Consider the following 20,974-nt stretch of genomic DNA (forward strand, 5'->3'; position numbering starts at 1 on the left):
AGAGCGGTCTGCACCCGTGTAGGTGCCATGAAGTCAGATGTAAATATACTCGGTAAGGTGTGAGTTCGAATATACTGTTAAGAACGTGCTCAAGGGTCGGATCCGAAGGGCTTGGCTTCAGCTCGTGCGCTGCGCCCCTTACCCGAGTACGTGCCCCTAACTTCCGAGGGTTGTCGAACAATGTCTGAAGGTTACCGGACGATGTCCGGAGGGCGTCGGGCGATGTCCGGAGTCCGATGTCCGATGCGCGGGAATTCCGGCGGACGTTCGGAAACAAGAGATAAGACTAATCCGGACGAAGTCCGAACTAGAAAGGAAACAGCGGAGGACTACCAGAGGTAGAGGCGGAGGTGACAAGTCTATAGGAGTCGATCCTAAGACGAGTGGAGGTCGACGAGAGAGAAACTCAAGTCGGACGGAGGAGAGAATGAGCAGAGTCTAATATGATATTCGAACTAAGGATGTACATAGATTCTACAGGGTTTATATACTACTGAGGACTTATCGGAGAACAGAGATGCGCAGTCCGAAGCTATACGAAGCTGTGGACGGAGCGTATAGAAAAGTCAAACGCTAGTCTATCAGAAAATAGTAAATGAACCCGGAGATTAGAACAGATGAAAATAAAGGCGGAAATGAAATGAGGTACGGAAAATGATATGGTCTAACTGGAGTAGGAATGTACAAAGGGATAAGGCACGGAAGTTAGATGCGGGTCGGATCCGGACATTGATAGACGTCGGCCGGATCCGGACTTCCAGAAATGATGTGTGTGATAGGTCCGGGTCCGGAACGCGGGATATGACACTCTCCAACAACCTGTGGACGAGGTAAAATCCCCCTCGCAACTTCAACTGGAGTATCTGGTCCATCCCGCATCTCAAACACGAAGTTCTTCACCAGAACAGATAAAATCGTCTGTATCACAGTGAATAACATCCAAAGTTACTAATTCACATCACTCACCTTGAATTCCGTGATCGCAAAATCTTTTCCAAGACACGTCCTCGGGCCATCAACAAATGTCAGCAGATGCCTATGACCTTGGACTTCCTTGGCCTTTCCACTGATGCCGTCTTCAGTCAGTCAACGGTCAGGCTTGAATTCCTTTGCGTGAGGTCGCAAATATCGAGCGGAAGCCTATTGAGGCTTGAAGCTTAAATTGAGCTTGAATGTGCGTGATACTATGTATGTGTGGCCGCAAGGACTAGCACGCACATAACCTTCTCCGGAGATAAGTACCGTTAACTTTTCGTGCCGCAGCCACAGTGCTGTATGTCCCCCACGCTCGGTGGCAGGTTACTACAGCATGTCCGAGGTGCGCGGAAGAAAGTGAACGACAAACTGGTTGGTCTCGTCTATTCTGCAGAGGTTAGTTATTGGGAGGATGGATGTCACTGTATGGAATGCAGAAAGCGTAAGGATGCCCTCATTACCAGTCCCACTAGTACATTGCAAAGCCCCAAGAGAACCCATCATGTGGCACGTGCACAATTTCTTTTGAAGAATTCATGGTCAAACATGCTTGGTCCGACATCAATCACTCCAAGATTCCCATTTCCCTCCACTTTTCCCAAAGCATGCCAGCGCTAACAGGTGAGTTAGCAGCGCCCTTCACGTCTTTGATGTCCAACAGTTCATATTCTGGCCCAAATGCGAGAAAATGGGCAAAGAGGGAGTTGAAATGCGGCTCTGAACGCAGATGGAGGATTTGAGGGTAATGCGCATGATAGATATGTGCGAATACGCGAAGGAGTTGACGGTACACGTGTTTGACCATCGAGGGAAATGATGAGGGAAGTCGTATCCTGTCATGATTATAGAGGGAGGCGAGGTAAAGTCATTACTCGTTGGTCTTTGTCTGAGGTACATGTGTCACTCGGCTCTGCTTGGCCACGCTCCACGTCAGCCTCTTAAATTTTTAGTATTACGGCCATGAAAGGCTACCTGATGGAGGGATGCCCGGAGGGCCATGGTGAATGTTCGTAGGGCCATGGGGAATGTCCGTCACCTATTGAATCCGGTAAGTTCCGCTCGTACTTTCCCCACTCCCGTGGGGCGCACGTGCTTTCATCAAACTCAAATGTGTTTCATCTCCTAAAACCTCTGCCGACTCTACCCGTTTTCAAGTTCTTCAGCGCAGGATCCCAAGTTACTAGGGTTCAGCATTACCGACTTTCAACGGCACTTGCTCCGTTGCATGTGTTGCTGTTTCCTTTTTAATGTTTTGATTTGGCCGATGAATTACAGGCGAAGGTGTGTTTGTACAAGATGCATCAGGAAAATACCATTTGACTACAGGTGGCTATATATAGTCGCTGTAGTACCTGTAGTCCCATTTGTCAAGTCCCTTCTACATGTGGCTATATAGCCACACGGCTCGCTATGAGAGTCACTGGTAGCTCGTCATAGCAAGCTACAGGAGGCTACAGGCTACTAACACTAGTAGGACCTGATAGTTACGAGGCCAAAAGAAATGTCACCAGTGCTCACATCAGATGATTTTCACACATTATAATGTACAATTGGTAGGAATTGAACCCGACACCTTGAACAATTATAAGTGCATCATTTTTACAACTAGGCTACAAGACTACTTGTATATTCTTACAATAATAGAAATATATACCAATGCAATATGACAATATTGCGAAAATTCCATCAAGTCAATTATCACACGGTTCAACGAGTCCAAAATGGTGGCACGTTAGAGCACCTTCCTTTCTATTGCAACAAGTCCTCGCTCGACACGCCAACTCCACCGCAAGGTGGCAAGTGATTTTTATTTTAACGAGTTCAGATATTGACGGCAAGATGTTTGGTGTGTCTGTCATAAGTAGTTTGTAGACAGGTTAATATCACACGAGCGCTGTCACGGTAGCTGCCTGGAGTGACCTGTAGCAAATATTTCTCCAGCTGACTCCTGTAGTAGCGGTGACTTTGGCAGCTGGCTATATAGTTGTATGTAGCTTGAAGGGTGCCTACATAGCACTACTGTGGCTACAGTAGCTTGAAGGGTGCCTATATAGTGCTACTGTGCCTATATAGCTCTATGTAGCTGTCACCAGGGCTACGGCATTTTGAGTTTTTTACTGATGTGTATCTCAACATCTACTGTGGTTCTGAAGTATGTAGTATGTTCGCAATAACATAGAGGTGACCGAGCAAACAATAATACCATGACCTCCTGACCTATCGTTGTGACGCATTTTTATAAGGGCTCAGAACACCCCTCCAACTTGAAGTGGAGCCAGCCATGATTATGTCTGTCTATTTGGCCGCTAAGTCATGTTGATCTACTGCGCTAATACCCTTTCATCAAATGCATGAACACGTCGACACTCGAAAGGAAACTGGTTCGGGTCTCTACTATCAATTCAATGGAGGAAATAGTCGAAGTCAAAGATAGGATTCACCCTGCATAAGGAACGATATAGTATCTTCATTGATCCTAACGCGTGACATCAACACTCCAATAATCAGCAGCTAGTTGGAAATGCGAATATTCAGCAGTTCCACACTTGCCAATAGACCTTCTCCAAGTGCTGGCGATATCCATGGGGTTTCATGTGGTGCTCACTGCTGGCATCAATTGTAGATATACATCCATTTGAAGGCACATCCACGCAACAAGAATTTCAAAGAACAATACTATAAAACCCAGCCGTCTTCCTCCTGTCGCCTTCAGAATTACCTGATCACATACACACCAGTCACAAGCAATGCGTTTCTCCTCTACAATTGTCCTCGCTGTTGCTGTTGCTTTAGCATCATCAATCTCTGCCATGCGGCCCATGCCCACTACCGGTGACGCAGCTAGCGCAAACAAATGTGCCAAGGGTTGCTGGCATAACGCACAATGCGGCAATCCAGAATGCAGATGGAAGGAATGTGTGAGTATCAATATTTTCTCGGACTTGATGGCATGACTCACCTGCATGGCAGGGCCTGTTGTTTTTCTGCATAGTGAGTCGTATTTTTTTCACATCGACGGAGTACGGCTGTTGACACTGGCGCGCGAGTTACTAGTGATTTGTAGAGTTGATCAACGTACATCAGGAAAAAATTGGCCCACTTGTAGCTCTTTGTATATTGGAATTGACGTGAAATTCTTGTGAAATATAGGTCACATATGTTAGTAGACTAAGATAAGACGCACGAAGATACTATCAATTGCAAGGGGCAGTCCACAGCGCAGCCTCACATTGACGGTGTGGTATAGACGGGCTTCAAGTTAAGCATGTATGCGCACGATGGACCTGATTAAAACGCACCTAGATCCTGCATATTTTACAGCTATTTAGTCCCACTTTCAACAACGCTCGAGTCTCGACAAGATCCAAATAGGCATGCATTGGGCATGCAATATGATATCTGAACGGAAAGCTACTTCAATACATATTTTCTAATCAAATTGTGAGCATCTTGAATGAACTATTGGATATCGTTGAACTGTCCCGGCAGATCAAATATTCCTGGTCCCATTAAGCCGCGGCCCGCAGCGGGAACGCCAAACTGGGTCGAGGCAGAGACTTGTATTGGAACTTCAAGCTTCAGTACTAGAGCCTAGCATGATCTGCCTGTTTGGCCTGTTTAACTTACATACGCATCGATCTACTTGATCTTGAAGCTAATGGAAAAAGTGAGCATGCATCGTGCGACAATGGAGTCGGAGTTGAGTCGGAGACTAGTAGGCGCGTCACGTAGCTATCAGGCTATACTGTTAATATTAAGCATAATACTCACTTGTGAGAAACAGTCAGGTTTTGTAAGTTCGTCTCTTAGGGCTTCAGTGCCAATGGTGATGCTTAACGCATTCACACGATGCTTAACGCTTCAGACACCTCGTTTTGGCGATATTTGACCAATCTAGGACGAAATACCAATTCTTGGGGTTCCTTTGATTTGTTCCTGTAGCCAGCAGATCTATGCATCTAGATCGTGGTTCTGGTGGTTCCTACATCGGGTCAGGATCTTGCGGTCGAAATTTCACTAAGTCATTTGTGAGTCTTGCGGTCGAAATTTCACTAAGTCATTTTCGAGTCGATCAAAGGAAACGAGCTTCAATGGCTTACCTTTCAAAGGTAAGCCATTGAAGCTCGTTTCCTTTGTGTAGTGAGAGGGAATGTACACTTGCATGATTCAAGTCTGGTTCACTCAATAAGATATCTCTTAAGTCAGTTTGCAATTTGCGAGTACGGCGTTGAATTTCGTATGTCATTAATGAACAAGGGCAAGAAAAATTTAACATATGTACTACCACTATTATATGACGACATGTATATGAAAAATGAGGGACGAGAACACAATAAGTCACAATTATCATATCATTATGATATCAAACAGAAGGTACTGAAAATGGTGCGAGAAATGTGTCAGTAGACGATTCAATGCATTGAGCAAGCGTGGACTCACTTTTAATAGTCCTATCTCCGAGTTCTCGATCGCTTGTTGATTTGGCCAATTTGGTTCGCCTGCGCCATACGGGTGGACTCCTGCCGAATACGACCAGTCTTTCACAGTGTATTTGGATCAGCGGACTCGACAACCTCCATGACCGTGTCGACAGCCTTTGACGCTCGCTTTCGTTTTACCTTGAGTGTTTTCTCTGGTGCGCTATGCTGCACGTCTCCGTTTTGTGGAGTCTCCGCTGCAGGAGGCGCAGGAGGTACGGAAGGGAGAACTGGGGAAGGGAGAACCGGGGCAAGGAGAATTGGGGCAGGGAGAACCGGGGAAGGGAGAACCGGGGCAAGGAGAATTGGGGCAGGGAGAACCGGGGAAGGGAGAACCGGGGCAGGGAGAACCGGGGCAGGGAGAACTGGGGCAGGGAGAACTGGGGCAGGGAGAACTGGGGCAGGGAGAACCGGGGCAGGGAGAACTGGGGAGTGACGTGGAAGGGAGTGGGAAGGGAGTGATGGGGAAGGGAGCGACGGGAACATGAATTGCGGGGTTGCTATAGGTGGCAAAGAAGGTAGCGAGTGCGATGCTGCCGATTGGGTAAACGAATGTGGTGTGATTGGGGACAACTGTAGTGCAGGGGGGAAAGAGTTTGATGAAGACAGGAATGAGCGCAGTGCAGGTGGCGTCCTCCAGGTGGAAGAGCCTATAGATCCATTGGGCATGCTTGGAGATCCGTCGAGTAAGGGGCGGAGAAGAGGCGGTGGATTTTCCCAATTCGGTGCGTCAAATGAGGCCTTTGTTGTGAATGAGACGTCTTGGATGTTGTATCCGTTGGATGACTGCAGACCGGCATCGGGGAAGAAAGAAACAGATGGGTCATGGAGGCCGTAGCGCTCAGTGGAAGCAGGGGGTGCAGATAGAACCAGAGGCGGTGATTGAAAGGATGTTGTAGCCGGAGGTGTTGTGGTAAGTGCGTCTGGCTGAGAGCAACCAGAATCAAGTGACTGGGAAGCGGATGGGGCGGATGGCGTACTACTAGATGCTGAAGCATCATAGTCGAGTGCACGTGTCTTCCTGATGTGCGGTGCTATATTTGAAGTTGCAAACATTAATATTGAACATTGAGTCTTTGCTAGTATGAGGAAAACACTTACGAAAAACTGTGCTAATGAAGTCAACATACGCCTTCAAGTGTGTCTCGTTGAAGTGTGGTGTCGCTTGTTTCCAATTGAGACCAGTTGCATTCACACCTGAATGGTAACTGCAGTGCCTGTGAGATTCCCGCGCTCGCAAATCAACAACAACATCTTATCTACCTCATAGCATTTATATTTCCGTCCAAACGTGGGTCTGGTCCAGCGCCAATCAGACTCCATTCCCAACCCGTCATGTCTTTAATGACTTGCATGAATTGTGAAATCGGACCCATACACTCGGTAAGTGCCCTATGAAATCACCCATTGAGCAACTTAAAGCGGGAGTGTTGTAGAATGGTTCGTACCTAGCGTATTGCGCATTGGTAGGGGCCCCATCTGTCTTCTTGAGGACTTCTGATGCCTTGGCATCCCGTTCTGCCTGAACCTTTGCCCGACACAAGGCCTTAACATCCTCACTCGCGTCCTCATAAGCTGTGCGTGTCATTAATTTCACAGCTCCCAACTTTTCACTCTTGGTAAGGCTGCCTGAAGCGATGCTCTCCTTCACTTGCGCCTGAACATCATCCGCATACCTCAACTTCGAGAATACCTCAGCCTCTGTGTGGATTCGTGTGCCCTTGGCTTTGTTGGTGAGCATCTGCCGAATTGTTTTGCCCATTGCATTTACAGCAGAGCGGCCGCTTTTCTGAGAACGGTAGTTAAACCAATTCTTGATTTTCTTATGAAACGGTAAGCGGGTCTAATTGATTCTCATGAAATGATAAACTCACCTTTTGCCTGAGTTCAACAGCTGCGCCTTTCGCCTCTTTTTGCTCTTCTGACAAGACTTCTGGCGCTTCGCCAAAAATTGCAAGTTCCTCAGGAAACCTTCTGAACCACTCCGAGAACACAGGGCCCCAGAATTGCGTAACAGACGCCCCGACTTGTGCCTTCAAAAAATCGTTGTACTTCGACTCAAGAAAAGCTTTCTGGTCCGGTGTTGTCCATTCTGCAGGCGGCATCTGCCCCGCCGCATCAGTGTCATTTTAATTTAATTTATGAAATGTATGTCATGGCTTACCTCGGTCTTTTTGACAGTCGTGTCCCAAGTTGGAGAGTTTGCGCCCACCAACCCAAAATTAAAGTTCAAATGCACACGAGGTCAGTCAGTTGTCCAATCACAATGCATCGGAGCTAAAATTAGGCTCATATAATCATGCTATAATCATCCTCGGTTGAAATTTTCACTCCCGCTTGCTCCAAATGACGGACCCTGACACTGCCAACTCATACAATGTACCTGAAAATGGATACTTTGGGCCAGTGTTTACCACGAGCGAGCTCACAGCAGCACTACAATTAATTTGTGACCAAGGTATGTTACGCACACAGATACCTGCCAGCTCACGTACTTGAAATTCACAGTCCATGACTCCCCCGGCTCATCTGAAACTGGATACTATGGGCCAGTATTTGCTATGAGCGAGCTCGCATCAGCGCTTCAATTGATTCACGACCAAGATGGTATGTAATTACCTACTAGATCTGCATTATGTATTGACCGATGACACCAAGCAATGACAAAAGCTCACGATGGCTACTCACTTGCCGACGCACCCTTACCATCACCTGGTTTGCAAGGCTGTCCTGCTTGCATCTTCCGTACTCATCGTCAGACTTGTTATGTCTGCCGCGCACATATTTCTGCATGTCACGCATCATCCTCCACTGAGTCTATGTCACTCACAACAAACGCTACAGCAAACGACAACTGTGAAAATGACACTGTACGTGTTGATTCAGTACGACATATCTGAAACTGACGCGGGGATCTTGATCATATCAGGTTTTAACATTGCAGCAACGAAAATTCACTTAGGGAGAGTTTAATGGAGTATCTCGTACATACATGTTCACTTATGTACACCGTGTTAAGCTTGAACTTGAGCGCTTGAGCAATAAGACACCATAAATTCATTATAACACGTCATATCTTGAGCACGCAGGTTTCGGTCTGACCACAAAGCATTGGTGTAGTAGTACCATATCAATTAAGCACGGGTTTCGGTCTGACCAAAAGTGTTAATTGATCCATTCATGAGGGTCTTATTATTTCTCTACAAATGTTAAGAGTATACACAGTCCTACGGACTGTGTATACACGTTTGTAGAGAAATAAGACCCTCATGAATGGATCAATTAACACTTTTGGTCAGACCGAAACCCGTGCTTAATTGATATGGTACTACTACACCAATGCTTTGTGGTCAGACCGAAACCCGCGTGCTCAAGATATGACGTCGGACTGTGTATACTCATAATGTTTGTAGAGAAATAAGACCCTCATTCAAATGGATCAATTAATACTTTTGGTCAGTGTATTGCGAGAATTGTATTACATGTAGTTTTGGTCTGACCATTGCGCAAGTAGCTTTGGTTCAATTGAGTTATGGTCTGACCAGAACCTTTGCGCTTCTTTTCAACCAACTAAAGTTACATCTCACACCATGCCACGTCCTCCTACACATAAAACAAATGAGGCTAAACTACAAGCCGTTCGTGAAAAGAACCAGCGCCACTATGCGAAGTACGTTTCTTTAATTAACTGTGTGCGGTGCGATGTTCCTGACTGGGCAACCAATTGAAGAAACAGAGACCGTATACTCAAAAGACGACGAGAACTTCGTGTTGAAAAAACAAAGCCATCGCGGGAGATCCGACAGTTTGAGAAGGCAGTTGCGAGAGCCTTGAAAAGCCGTGACGATGAAGATGAGAGTGACACTGAGCTGTCGGAGACTGATGAATCCAGCGATGATGAGAATGACACACCGTATGTTTTATAAATAGATACTGATATGACGAACATAAAATTAACAATTGACATTCAACAGATCAGATCTTCCTGGGTGCCTCCTTGCTCTCAAAGGTATCAAGGACGAGATGTTGTCATTGACCGATGATTAGGGATCTGCACGGGTACGGGTAACCCGCGCGGGTCACGGGTACGGGTACTACTGGGGTACGGGTATGGGTCGGGATTCTAAGACCCGCGCTCTTACCCGTACCCCAGCTATACCCGTGCCTTCCATAAATGGTAGCACCTCCTGCATCAGTAATAGCGGACGCCATACTTCCCGCGTGCACGCTACAACCGGCACCACCACCAACACCGGCACCTAACGCGCCTTCCCAAGTCCACCAACTCCACGTTCACAGCGCGCGCGCCCGAAACGCGTCAACAAGTGTTGACGCGATGCAAACACACGCGGACGACACGCGAAGACGAAAGGACAAGAGAATCGAGGAAGGGAGAAGGGATGGTATAGAGATGAAGGAGGAAAGAGGAACTCGAGGAGACGAGACTTTGGGCACGCTGAAAGTGAGTACTCACATTGAAGACTCTACCCCCAGCAACAACAACGACGTCATACGCGTCACGTCGCCAGCGCCTATCTTTGTGCGCCCAGCACTCGCACCACCACCAGCTTTCACGCCAACGCCACCATCCACGACGCCAACGCCACCATCCACGATGCCGACGCCACCATCCTCGACCGTGCCTCCACTCCTCCTTCTTGTGCCATCCACATATGTTCGAGTCACGTCAGCATTCGCTGACGTGTGCTGGACATATGTGCTAAGCACTGGTGGTGATACCTATGGTACCTGCGGGTAAACCCTGCACGGGTGTGGGTACGGGTCTGAGCTTGTTGTACCCGCCGAAAACCCGTACCCGTCAGAGCGGGTACGGGTTTTTGCCGGGTGCGGGTGCGGGTCAGGTCCCCGACACCCCAGGGTATACCCGTGCGGATCCCTACCGATGATTGTGAACCACAGAAATTTGTCGAGGACAAATTCCTTCAATACGTCAAAAGCATCAAATACACCGATGACCGTGGTAATAATGGTGATGTCACCATTATCTCAAACACGATGCTCAAGGTTCAAGATATTCTAAATCGCACGATTCGTGTGCAAGATCAAATCCTTAATTTTTGTGGCCCAATCTCGGACGAGTTTCGTGCAGCTAACTTAGTGTCTCGATTTCTCAGCACCGTAGTTGCATATCTTGAAGATATTGATTATTTGATTCACTGGGGGGGAGTTTCGGAACTTTGCATTGCTCACTCGTCAGGGGAGTTAATGTATCAGAAAAACCTCCGTGTTTGAGTCACGTTCACACGGATGTACTAGCGTATGACCGACTTGTGTTTGCCTCATGTTTACTAGCAATACATCTACCCACCACATTCCAACGATCATGGTTAGCAAACGTCGACGACAATACGACAAAGACATGCGGGAGAAATCTTATGTTCTTAATCAAGAACTTGAACAGTCTCGTCAACTTGCCTCAGCCACGACAGAGAGAGAGGAAGTTTGTCAGCCGTCAACCTCCAAGCACAAACACACTTCATTCACTCAGACCCAGGATACGAGTTGCAGTAGACTATCTGCACGAGTCGAATATTTTGAAGGTTCAGCATCCACAAGCACGGAACATCAAGTTTTACCAGTGTGTGATCCTCAATCTTTCAATGACTTGGATTTCAACATCGTGGATGGTGCGCATGAAAACTACTTAGAAGATACCAACATCGAGCCTACTAGAAAGCGAAAACGCACTGCAGGGGTAAGTCACAAGCGCACTGAAAATTTGGATTTGTGAATTAATTTTGTGCAGGATTATCCACTCGCATCATGGCTTCCCGAACGAGATGCCTTTATCCTGGAGATGTTAAGATTGGAAGGACGCGGAGACTTCATATCTCAAGCCACTTGCCGTGGAACTTATGGCTGCTCTTTGCCAGCTGAATTTCATTGCGAGGATTGTTTTGGCACCGAGCTATACTGTCAGTCATGCACTGTGGAGAGGCACCATGAGCATCCATTGCACAGGATTAAGGTAAGCCGCTTGAACGATTTCACAAAAATTATCATTGAACATCTCTTAGCATTGGAAGGACGCGTTTTTTCACGATGTCACACTCAAATCTCTCGGACTGTGAATTCAACTGGGACACCCCACCCAAGAGCGCTGCTACAACCCAGCTGCTTGCCAGGATTTCGTCGTACTCCACGTGAATGGCATTCATGAAGTCAGTTTAGACTTCTGCGGGTGCGAGACCGCTCAAAGTCCCACCACCCAGCTGCTTCGCATTCGATGGTTCCCTGCAACAGTCCTAGAGCCAAAAACCGCAGCAACATTCAAGCTTCTTCAACATTTTCACATTCTCTCATTCGAATCTAAGGTCTCCACGTTCGAATATTGGCAGACCTTAACGCGTCTTACTCACAATAGAGGTGTGGTCATTGTGAAAGTAAGATAACTTTTATTTGCGGTTTTGTAAATATCTGACACTCAATGATAGGATTGTTATGACGCTCTACTTCGAATGATACGGGAATGGCGAAACATTACTTTGCTCAAACGCTTTGGACGGGGACACGATCCCACAGGTACTGGAGCAACAGAGCAAGGCTCATGTGCCGTCTTGTGTCCGGCTTGTCCTCAGCCTGGTAAGAATCTTCCTGAGAACTGGGAGAGTGCCCCGTCAGAAACTCGGTATGGGCTTCAACCTGTATTGTTAGAATTGCGCTGATCAACGTTATCCAGCTGGTTATACGCCTTGTTTCTTGTGATTGACGCCAACTTCCGTCTGGCACGCAAGAATGTTTCTTCGGATCAAATGGACCCTGGGCTCAACCGTGGCTGGGCGTACTTCGTGGAGGAACAACAATACAAGACATTTCTTACTGATGTCGGGAGATGTCCGCAGGAGGTGAAGTCATTCAATTTAAACGAGAATCCTGTCTGACAGCTACTTAGAAAAGCACATGCGCAAGCCATAACGCAGTCAACTTAGCGGAAACGAAAAACTCTCGGGGCCTGGCAGCCACTGGAGCAGGAACCGTTGACTGCTCGCGACACAATTTCAAACGGCCCTGTGGTGTCGGTGACTTGCAAAAAGGCGAAAAGTACGTAGTCGATGACATGCCTGATTTAACTCTGTTACTGATGCTTGCTTTTTTATAGGTACATGAACATGGATTATCTCTTCTTTTCGACCATGCAACACACGGGGGATGTCGCGGTCCTGAACATATCTTACGACATTGCTTGTCAATGGAGTACGAATTTGTGGCAGCGCATGCATCGATACCCATCTATGATACATCTCTGCCACCACGATAACAAGACCATCACATTTCTTGTGCCGAAATTCCATCTTCCTGCGCACATTGAAATTTGCCAGATTACTTACTCTCACAACCTTCTCAAAGGCATGGGGCGGACAGATGGAGAGGCACCCGAGCGTGGCTGGGCCAACATCAATCCAGTCGCTACGAGCACTCGCGAGATGGGCCCAGGATCATGCCGCGATACTCTGGACGACCATTTTGGTGATTTTAATTGGAAGAAGGTCACTAATATGGGTAAGTCATTCAATATGTCTTCGTTTAACTACATCTGACTCGTTATTTAGGTGTCAGTCTATCACGAAAGCTTAAAGCTGCTGTTCCTGAACGCGACCAGCATGTACGTGATTTCGAAGACTTCAACAACGCACTTGAACACGAGAGACCCGAACAGGTGGCGGAATGGAGGTTGGCAGTGGAACGATGGGAATCGGATTCGTCGCAAGAGAATCCTTTTGCGCTTACAGGCAAACGTATGTTACTAAATTGTTCGAGGAATGCGAAACACTCACTTTCTTCTAGCACTAACGCAAGCAGCTGTACGACTCAGTCTCTCTCAGCAAGAAGCTGACAACCTCGAGCATGGTATGGACGACTCACTGCATGAGGAAGTCTCGCGCAGCGTGTTAATCTCCTCAGGAATGGAGATCGAGGATCAGCAGTAAGTCTTCGATTGTCGAAGTTTCATATATATGTTGAGGCTATTTTGCAGGTGTCGGCTTGCGAGAGATATCGAGCTTCTGGGAGGGCATCCAACTGACTTACAGCACACGAAGCTTCAAGAACGGGGCAACATTCTACGACGCAAAATAGAACAATGGAGCAAGGTCCAACTTTTGTACATGCCGGTCGTTGCTCGCCTTCGTGCATCGGATATGCCAACAAGCAGGACCCATTCGACTGAAGAGAAGGCTCATGAGATCGAACTGTGGCTTCCCTCCAAGATCTACGGAGATGCAACAGACCCAGTGCATCAATGTGATGCCACACTGAGTCAGTATGAGTGGGAGCTTCGCAGGGCCCAGGCATATGATGCGCTGGATGACCTCCGACGTCACCTGCGCCTACGCGCACATCTTTACAAGTTCAAAGATACCCATATTCATGGCCAGCGAGCTAACACACACGCGTCAGCCATCATTGACAAAGTCGAGTCGAATGTGTCCGTCGCTGCTGCAAGGTATCGCAGAGCATGGTCTGCACTCAAACATCTCTCCCCTGCTCTGTCTCGCACTACGTGGAAGGAGGAGTTCCCGAAACTGGAGAATGACGACATCCGCGGGATGTCTCAAGGCAAGCAAGGCCAATCGTCTGGCAACCGTACATTGTCCTGGATATGGAAGGCACGCGGCATAGCTAGTGACACTCCTGAAGGGGAGACGGTGCTCAACGAATGTAGGTCATGTTTTCTTTTATTATTTTGCAATTTCTGGTACCTAAATATTACTAGCATTAAGAATTGAATGGTGCAAGTCTCGCGCACGAGCTACACGTTGGGTCGAAGAGGTGCAACTTCTTCAAGAGGAGATGAGGCGTGTCGCGGCATACCTCTTGTGGCATGCTACGTGGTGGGATGTGCAAGCAGATCGTCGCACAGGGCTCGCGCTTGCAGAGGTTGAAGGTATCAGAGGATATGCAAAGCGTCAGGCAGCCGTGCGGCGGGATCTCCATAATACATTCCTTTCAAAGTGGGGTGCTGTGAATGGCACTTTTTAATTTAAACTGTGATCTATTTACAATGTTCTGACGAAGCAATCAAATTCATTGGTGACGCACTCCGGTCCTAAAAATACAAACATTTCCAGTACGGTCCTAAAAATACTAACATTTCCAGTAGCATCGAGATCACAAGAGAGATCCCGATCTTTAGAACCACTGAGGCATCGTGCCTGGTATCATTCGAGTGACATGGGTGATGTGCTGTTGAGGACATTAAGCTTCATGAAGCTTCATGTTGGTAGCTCAGAAACAAACTTACAAAATGTACTGTGTATTATTGGACATGGTTAAGTATCACCCTGCCATGAACAGGTGTAGCTATGTAGCGCCGTTACCCAGCGCTAAGTACTTTATGTACCTCCGCCAGTGCCAAGTTACTACACGAGTCATGTCAACACGCTGATTGGATAGGAATCTACTGCCGGAACATTCCCGTTTCACTCAAAATCTCCGAGTCATCTCCGAGTCTCCGTATGAGCTAAAAACCTCATTACTGGCACTGGCCGGGCATTACTACTCAATACTGGTTGCAGCTGGACATTAACCATTGGAATGTATGAGCAAGAACCCATCACACTCATTATCAACGATTGATATGATAACGACGTATCCAACGTACTCGTGTGCACGTATACGAATGTATGTTCTACAGGTGCATGTATTCTAGCCGATGATCAGAAACAGCTGCTCCGTTAACATCGTGTTTATCCAGATCTTGTCGGCCGTCTTCAGAAACAATCAGAGTCAAAAGTCGAAGTAAGGAGTTGTATGAAGGACCTAGGTGTGTTTTCATTCAACGCCGATACTTATAAATATAATTGTACGACCTGTAGGCCCATATCCGTCACGGCGATCTAGCAGGAGCAAAGTCACTATGCGCCGTAGACTGATTTGTATATTCTGTACGGCAAAGAGTATTATCCCTACACGTCTAATCTAGCATTTCCCAATCGAACGAAATCACACCTACTCCACCGATGTTTTCCTGACGGCGCGTTGATCAACTCTTCTCTTGTGCCATTGACTTTGAGCTTCGCGAGCTAAATAGTCACTGTCACAACTGTGCAGAAAGGAAAGTACTGTCATGCCATTCTGAGGGCAGACCTTGCATTGATTGCTATACAAGCAAAACGTGGGACAGTGCTCAGCGCCAGCCTCAATTGGGGTGGCGGAGCTTGATGGCGCCAAAGCAGTAGTGATGGCGAGGACAATCACAAAGGAGAAACGCATTGTGTGTGAGTATGTGATATGGGAGAAAATAAATCTGAAAGGTCAGTAGGAAGACGGCTTGCTTCTTTATGCTGAATATCGTTCCTTATGGCGAACCTATCCGCCGTTGATACACCAGAATCCCTTCGATAGCCTCGCATCTGACCATATACTAATAGCTGCAATGCCAGCAGACTGTCTTTTGTCAATTTGGTGTGGATCCAACGAGTGGAACTCCCTTCGCCGATGTGAACATCGAATCCTAGTATCCCCATACATCGCATCATGATTGAAATGAGGACATCTCGATCCCAGAATATCCACACTTCCTACCATTCGAACATCCAAATCCTATCTGCGCCAGCACAGCCGCCGCCCCCATGCACCACGATATATCATATCAAATTGAATGATGGAATCAAATCGCATAACGCTAACGCTCGCAGTACCTCGCAGGTCCTCGCTATGTGCAACCGCGTTCCACCCAACGCTCAGGATATCTCCAACATGGATAAGCACCAATAGCCGGCGGCTCAGTGTGTCCACCCCGTTATAATGTGCTGCGTATTTGCAATGCATTTGCGTGCCCTGCTTTTCCCCACCTGCAAGTGGCTCTTCCATTTTAATTCCACGACACTATCAGCCGTACTACCTGCACTTTCCATGTCGTAGTCCGAGTCGGTATCAATGAGATCAAACACTATCGGAAATACAACAGTTAAAACTACTGTATTCCACGTATCATGTTTGCTTTTCATTCTTATCGCTTGAGTTGGACAAAAAATCAATAATGACTGCCAAAATCTCTCGCTCTCTCGCACAGTTCTGGATCTCGGAACCGATCTTTTTGCTCACAATTAACTATATAATTGCATTGTTCCGTGTGTGCTTATTTTCAAAAGTGAATGAGGAGAAAGAGAGTTCAAATATAGTGTACAAATGTCTGCTTTTGTAGTGGAATGACATGAGTGTGCACGTAAAAAGTAACGACCGAAGGTCGCCGCTTGTCTTAAATAAATACCACGACGCATCCTCAACCAAATTTCTCCTCCCTCCAGGCCACTCGGCAAGTCCCTACACAGTACTGCTAGTTGATATCTGTATACGCTCCTGGAAGGCAATTGAATTTATGCTATTTTCTGTGTCGAAGCCAGCCACTAGTTTGGCGTGATGTTCTCGAATGCTAAGGATGAGCCGTAGTCCCAACACAAACACCTGCACGACCGATAAAATTTGAACAGCACCATTGAGTATCGATATCTACAGAGATGATGAGCAGTGGATACAAGCAGATATCAGAGAAAGGTCAACGCACCAGGTGTGATTGAGAGAGACTAGCAAGCTGAAACAAAGAGACACCAACAAAGCTAACATGTGCGGAACTTAAGCAGAAAATATGGCCTTCACATTACAAGCTCACCTTGCAAAATAAAGCATGTGAGCTTTTATCAGCACTCTGAAACAGTCCTCGGCGGTCGATCCTGTCGATGGGCCGAGTCGCCGCAGGTCACGGAAGTATTTCACAGCAATCCAGACTGAAAGACAGAGTGCGAGAACCTCCCAAACAATGTAGAGTATCCAATACGTTAAAAACAGAAGCTGGACGTCCCCTTCATATTCATAATCGCACATGTACGTGCCAGAGAGTATCAGCTCCTCTAGCGTTCGTTCAATGAGCTGTGTTCTTCAAGTCAAACAGTAAAGCTTACCCCCTACAATATGCTCGAGTGCTATTGCCACGAGGACTCCGCAGGTAATGGTAACAGTCAGAAAGATAATGACAAGGAAGATGAGCATCATTCTAGATCCCTGATACATGACATGCAAGCGAGTAATCATGATAACTTGCATTGTGTTTCAGTCGAGTCAAATATCACAGAGGTATTGAGGCTAGCGAACTCACCGCCCAACATAGTGTATAGGACCACAGCCATCCCATTCTGTATGCAGTAGGTAATATAGCCTGAAATGCCCAGTTAGTGAACACCCTCATACTGGTATCAAAAGCTCCAACTCACACCTATTGAGTCATATGTTGAGCCAAGTTCAATGGTTGGAATCTCACTGCTCACCCCTAGAAATGCGTGTATTCATTTGGATGGGAATGAGATGGTTGCGTAATGCTCACTACATCTGTCAGCGAGATGAATGGCGCAAATGCTGTGTACTACCGGTCAGAAGGATCGAACACAGTGCATATGAGACATACTGAAAATATTGGCACTAATTGTCATAGATGAGTTATTAGCACAGTGTCGATGTTTGGCCTCGACATACACAAAATATAATGTTCCAAAATAGCGTATCTAGAACATTGGAGAGTCAGTACGATTTGCCAAGCACCCTATAGGACAACATGAGGTACGAACAGCCAAATACAGCACAGTCATGAGAGACCAACGTTGCATCTGTCGCGAATTCATTGCATTCTCCTGCTTTTCTTCTGATACGGAACTCTTGTTACTCACCCAGATCAGTTCAATCTATGATACCTTTCTTAGCGAGTTGGCTGCTCCGACGATAACATCGACCTACCTCTCGTCCTAGTGTTAGTACTGGAAATATCATAAGAATATCAGCGGTTTTCGAACACTGTCCTAGGCCCGCTCACCCCAATCGTATACCATCACGACACCGGCAGCAACTGCAAAACTGCAAGTCAGTGTTAGAACTAGACATCTTCAAGCAACAAACCCATCCAATAGCTAGAAAAGATATTTGAGTTGATTATTGGCCACCAACTAGAATCGTTGAAAACTGTGGTCATATTTGAGGGATAGGTGTGAACGAGTGGGGTATGTTAGTGGTGTATAGCGATACTCTCATGCTAGATATAGCACCGTTCAACGCTTTCACTGCCAAAATCTATATTGCAGTGAGAAACCAAGCAAAAAGAGGAAGGTATCGGTAATCAAAGTTTTGCAAACCAGTATTATTGCGCATGACACTAAGATAGACCGCAGTCATCGGTGGTATTAACACAGTATTTTGGTTGCAAGCTTGGAGAGTCCTACGTCATCGATCTAACACAGGTCAAAGCGTGCAAGTAGTACACTCACTTCGGCCTCGCTGGCTGAGCCGGATGTGCAACAGCCCTCCAATCACCCTCATGGAACGAGGGTTATAACACCAGAAAAGTCAAACAAACCGTGACACAGAGTGGGTCGAACACACACTAGCCTCCGTACTGTTCCGTACTCAACGGCTGATCTACTCCCAACCTTCCCTTGCACCACCCTAGTCCACGAAACACCCATGAACAATACGTAACTCTGCGCAAGTACTGACCCTGCGATGTTCGCCAGCTGAGGAATGTGGAATGCGTGATCTGCAGTGGGACGGACTGAAAGTCAACCCACGTAAAATAGACAAAAAGAACACGTCAACAAGATGGCCCACAGATGATTGAATAACGCACACTCAGAGCTACTCTTGCGCATGTTGATTTCCATAATTTTCAGTGTAGGTTTCCCTGCCATCCTTCGGAATCCTCGCTGTCGTCATTCTGTTGCTCATTTGCTGTCAGTAGATCAGAAATTCGCGGATGGTACCTAGAGCTTAACTTACCAATAGCTTGTCACTGAAATAATAGCGATCCAAGGACACTTGCGGCTCCCCACATGCAACATTATGTTTTGGAAACTTCCAGTATCCTGTGGTCGCTTCTGCCAGTGGATGTTGCGGTTGTGGGACGACTTCATGGAGCCATTCTCGTACTACGATGAGTTCTGTGAGGAGCACAGAGGAGTGCATGATTACCTGTGCTAATGTTGACGTGGGTGTGCACGGATTGTTGGCAAGGAATGTCTGGATATGGCCATGCGGTGCTGGTTCGGTTTTGCGTGCACTGCAGCACTTGTTTTGAGTTAAGAACCAGCAGTAAGACACGTCCACTCACGGCATTGCAGCCTGCAGAAGGCCTCACGTATTAGCCTCCATGCAAAATAAGTCGAGCTCCTTTTGAGAGACATCAGAAGATGCGCTATGCTCTGCCTCTGTTATCCTGGTAAGTGTGTAAATCACAAACCTTGCGACCTGCTTATGCGATGACATTCAATGGATCCCAAGACTGATGGATGAAGCTTGAAGATTCTGCCCAACTTTATGCAAGTGCTAGCCGCCCTACTTTTCATTAGCTTCTCCGGCTAGTCGACGTTCTCTTCTCCGCTTAACATCCCAATTATAAACTCTAGCAGTGTTGACTTCCATCACCGTCAGTTGCTCTCGTAGAAACTCCAAGTCTTCAATCGTAGCCTTCAAGCTTGCCTCTGCAAGATCCAATTTGGATCGCAGGAGCGACGCAGCCTCTGACAATTTGTACGATAACATAACATTCGCCTTATACGAATCAGATACCATCGGAAAACTGGCAATGGACAACTAAACTCACCCCTAGCCATAAATAGACGGTGTCGGTATCCTCAAGTTCTGCTTCCGCGAATAGCGTGTCATTTAATTCGAACGTTGTAGTAAGCGGCTTTTCGGGATTGTCAGAGTTTTCCTCATCACTGAGATCATCCTCCAAATCGTCGTTCTTGTCCCTGTCTTCCTACATGATCGTCGCATAATGTTGCCGCACGTGGTCGTAGTGATGGACTCACTCTTTTTTCTTGCAGGAACTCCACCATATGCAACGTCTTTCTGATGTCAGGGATCTTGTCCTCCAGACCTTTTCGTCGTTGTGTTAGGTTGGCATCCATATATCGGTACTTCCTGGACTTCCTTAGGTTTAAGATCATTACAGTGTATAAATCAACTCAAACATACGCGATAGCATCCTGGAAATTCTTTAGGGGAGTCTCAACCGCACCATCTGGGCCTCCCAGATATTCTTCAACATTTGCCTAGATTAGTAAGCATGAGCAGAAGACATTTGAGATACTTTTGTAGATACGCACGATGAATGGAGCTTTTGGAATACCCCGTGGATTTTTCTCCTCTTGAAATACCAACTTGGCAGACATGGTCGTACGTATTGAACACCCCGCTTCCAATCATGACGTCCGGTCGGAGTTAGAATTGGAGTTTACAGGATAGACAGCAAAATTTGATTCATTTGACTCCACAAACGCCGAAGGTAGCGCCGCGAGCTTTGATTAAAATTTAGACAAGCGGCCGCGAACACATGGAGACCCCTTGGTGCGCGAATGCAAACACTTGACGGATTATTCATTCGCTTGAGCCTTGATTCATCGCCGTGCTTTGGTGTTGCCACAGGTAAGTATATCATAGATTCATGTATCCAACACTCCTCACTGATCTGCGCCCACACAGGATGGACCTACACTGGAATTCCGGAGCCAAGACAG

At 46.9% G+C, this 20,974-nt stretch overlaps 7 protein-coding genes across 7 annotated transcripts; 3 read left to right on the forward strand and 4 right to left on the reverse strand.

The window, feature by feature from the left end:
* Nucleotides 1–705: 705 nt before the first annotated feature.
* On the reverse strand, nucleotides 706–1,816 carry HD556DRAFT_1484619 (uncharacterized protein; the record flags this gene model as incomplete). Its single annotated transcript, XM_041308689.1, has 3 exons — nucleotides 1,545–1,816; nucleotides 967–1,066; nucleotides 706–918 (listed from the first exon to the last, which is right to left on the reverse strand). Exons 1-3 carry the CDS (start codon nucleotides 1,778–1,780, stop codon nucleotides 706–708), a joined length of 549 nt encoding a protein of 182 aa, XP_041158540.1. The 5' UTR covers nucleotides 1,781–1,816.
* A 3,700-nt stretch (nucleotides 1,817–5,516) lies between these two features.
* On the reverse strand, nucleotides 5,517–8,246 carry HD556DRAFT_1484623 (uncharacterized protein; the record flags this gene model as incomplete). The annotated part of the gene is made up of 8 exons (XM_041308690.1): nucleotides 5,517–6,487; nucleotides 6,555–6,670; nucleotides 6,717–6,845; nucleotides 6,902–7,242; nucleotides 7,328–7,558; nucleotides 7,851–7,889; nucleotides 7,945–7,995; nucleotides 8,154–8,246. The coding sequence occupies 8 exons, from the start codon at nucleotides 8,244–8,246 to the stop codon at nucleotides 5,517–5,519; spliced, it is 1,971 nt and encodes a 656-aa protein (XP_041158541.1).
* Nucleotides 8,247–9,043: 797 nt separating this feature from the next.
* Nucleotides 9,044–9,500, forward strand: HD556DRAFT_1444880 (uncharacterized protein; the record flags this gene model as incomplete). The annotated part of the gene is made up of 3 exons (XM_041306848.1): nucleotides 9,044–9,123; nucleotides 9,190–9,366; nucleotides 9,428–9,500. The coding sequence occupies 3 exons, from the start codon at nucleotides 9,044–9,046 to the stop codon at nucleotides 9,498–9,500; spliced, it is 330 nt and encodes a 109-aa protein (XP_041158542.1).
* Nucleotides 9,501–9,627: 127 nt separating this feature from the next.
* HD556DRAFT_1444881 (uncharacterized protein) lies at nucleotides 9,628–10,212 on the forward strand (the record flags this gene model as incomplete). Its single annotated transcript, XM_041306849.1, has 1 exon — nucleotides 9,628–10,212. The coding sequence occupies one exon, from the start codon at nucleotides 9,628–9,630 to the stop codon at nucleotides 10,210–10,212; it is 585 nt and encodes a 194-aa protein (XP_041158543.1).
* A 1,059-nt stretch (nucleotides 10,213–11,271) lies between these two features.
* HD556DRAFT_1432764 (uncharacterized protein) lies at nucleotides 11,272–14,453 on the forward strand (the record flags this gene model as incomplete). Its single annotated transcript, XM_041305160.1, has 11 exons — nucleotides 11,272–11,442; nucleotides 11,492–11,518; nucleotides 11,573–11,857; nucleotides 11,909–12,102; nucleotides 12,154–12,319; nucleotides 12,367–12,515; nucleotides 12,574–12,974; nucleotides 13,025–13,210; nucleotides 13,260–13,398; nucleotides 13,450–14,132; nucleotides 14,188–14,453. 11 exons carry the CDS (start codon nucleotides 11,272–11,274, stop codon nucleotides 14,451–14,453), a joined length of 2,667 nt encoding a protein of 888 aa, XP_041158544.1.
* A 2,121-nt stretch (nucleotides 14,454–16,574) lies between these two features.
* HD556DRAFT_619623 (uncharacterized protein) lies at nucleotides 16,575–18,572 on the reverse strand. The gene is made up of 13 exons (XM_041311109.1): nucleotides 18,360–18,572; nucleotides 18,277–18,309; nucleotides 18,201–18,220; nucleotides 18,134–18,148; nucleotides 18,035–18,073; nucleotides 17,943–17,971; nucleotides 17,875–17,888; nucleotides 17,790–17,825; nucleotides 17,569–17,628; nucleotides 17,375–17,509; nucleotides 17,086–17,323; nucleotides 16,981–17,032; nucleotides 16,575–16,925 (listed from the first exon to the last, which is right to left on the reverse strand). The coding sequence occupies exons 1-13, from the start codon at nucleotides 18,430–18,432 to the stop codon at nucleotides 16,740–16,742; spliced, it is 930 nt and encodes a 309-aa protein (XP_041158545.1). The 5' UTR covers nucleotides 18,433–18,572; the 3' UTR covers nucleotides 16,575–16,739.
* Nucleotides 18,573–19,787: 1,215 nt separating this feature from the next.
* HD556DRAFT_1240153 (Prefoldin subunit 3) lies at nucleotides 19,788–20,629 on the reverse strand (the record flags this gene model as incomplete). The annotated part of the gene is made up of 5 exons (XM_041298096.1): nucleotides 19,788–20,003; nucleotides 20,056–20,214; nucleotides 20,267–20,378; nucleotides 20,433–20,509; nucleotides 20,564–20,629. The coding sequence occupies 5 exons, from the start codon at nucleotides 20,627–20,629 to the stop codon at nucleotides 19,788–19,790; spliced, it is 630 nt and encodes a 209-aa protein (XP_041158546.1).
* Between the last annotated feature and the right edge of the window lie 345 nt (nucleotides 20,630–20,974).

This window comes from Suillus plorans, assembly GCF_016647745.1.
Source record: "Suillus plorans strain S12 chromosome Unknown HD556scaffold_40, whole genome shotgun sequence".
NCBI lineage: Eukaryota > Fungi > Basidiomycota > Agaricomycetes > Boletales > Suillaceae > Suillus > Suillus plorans.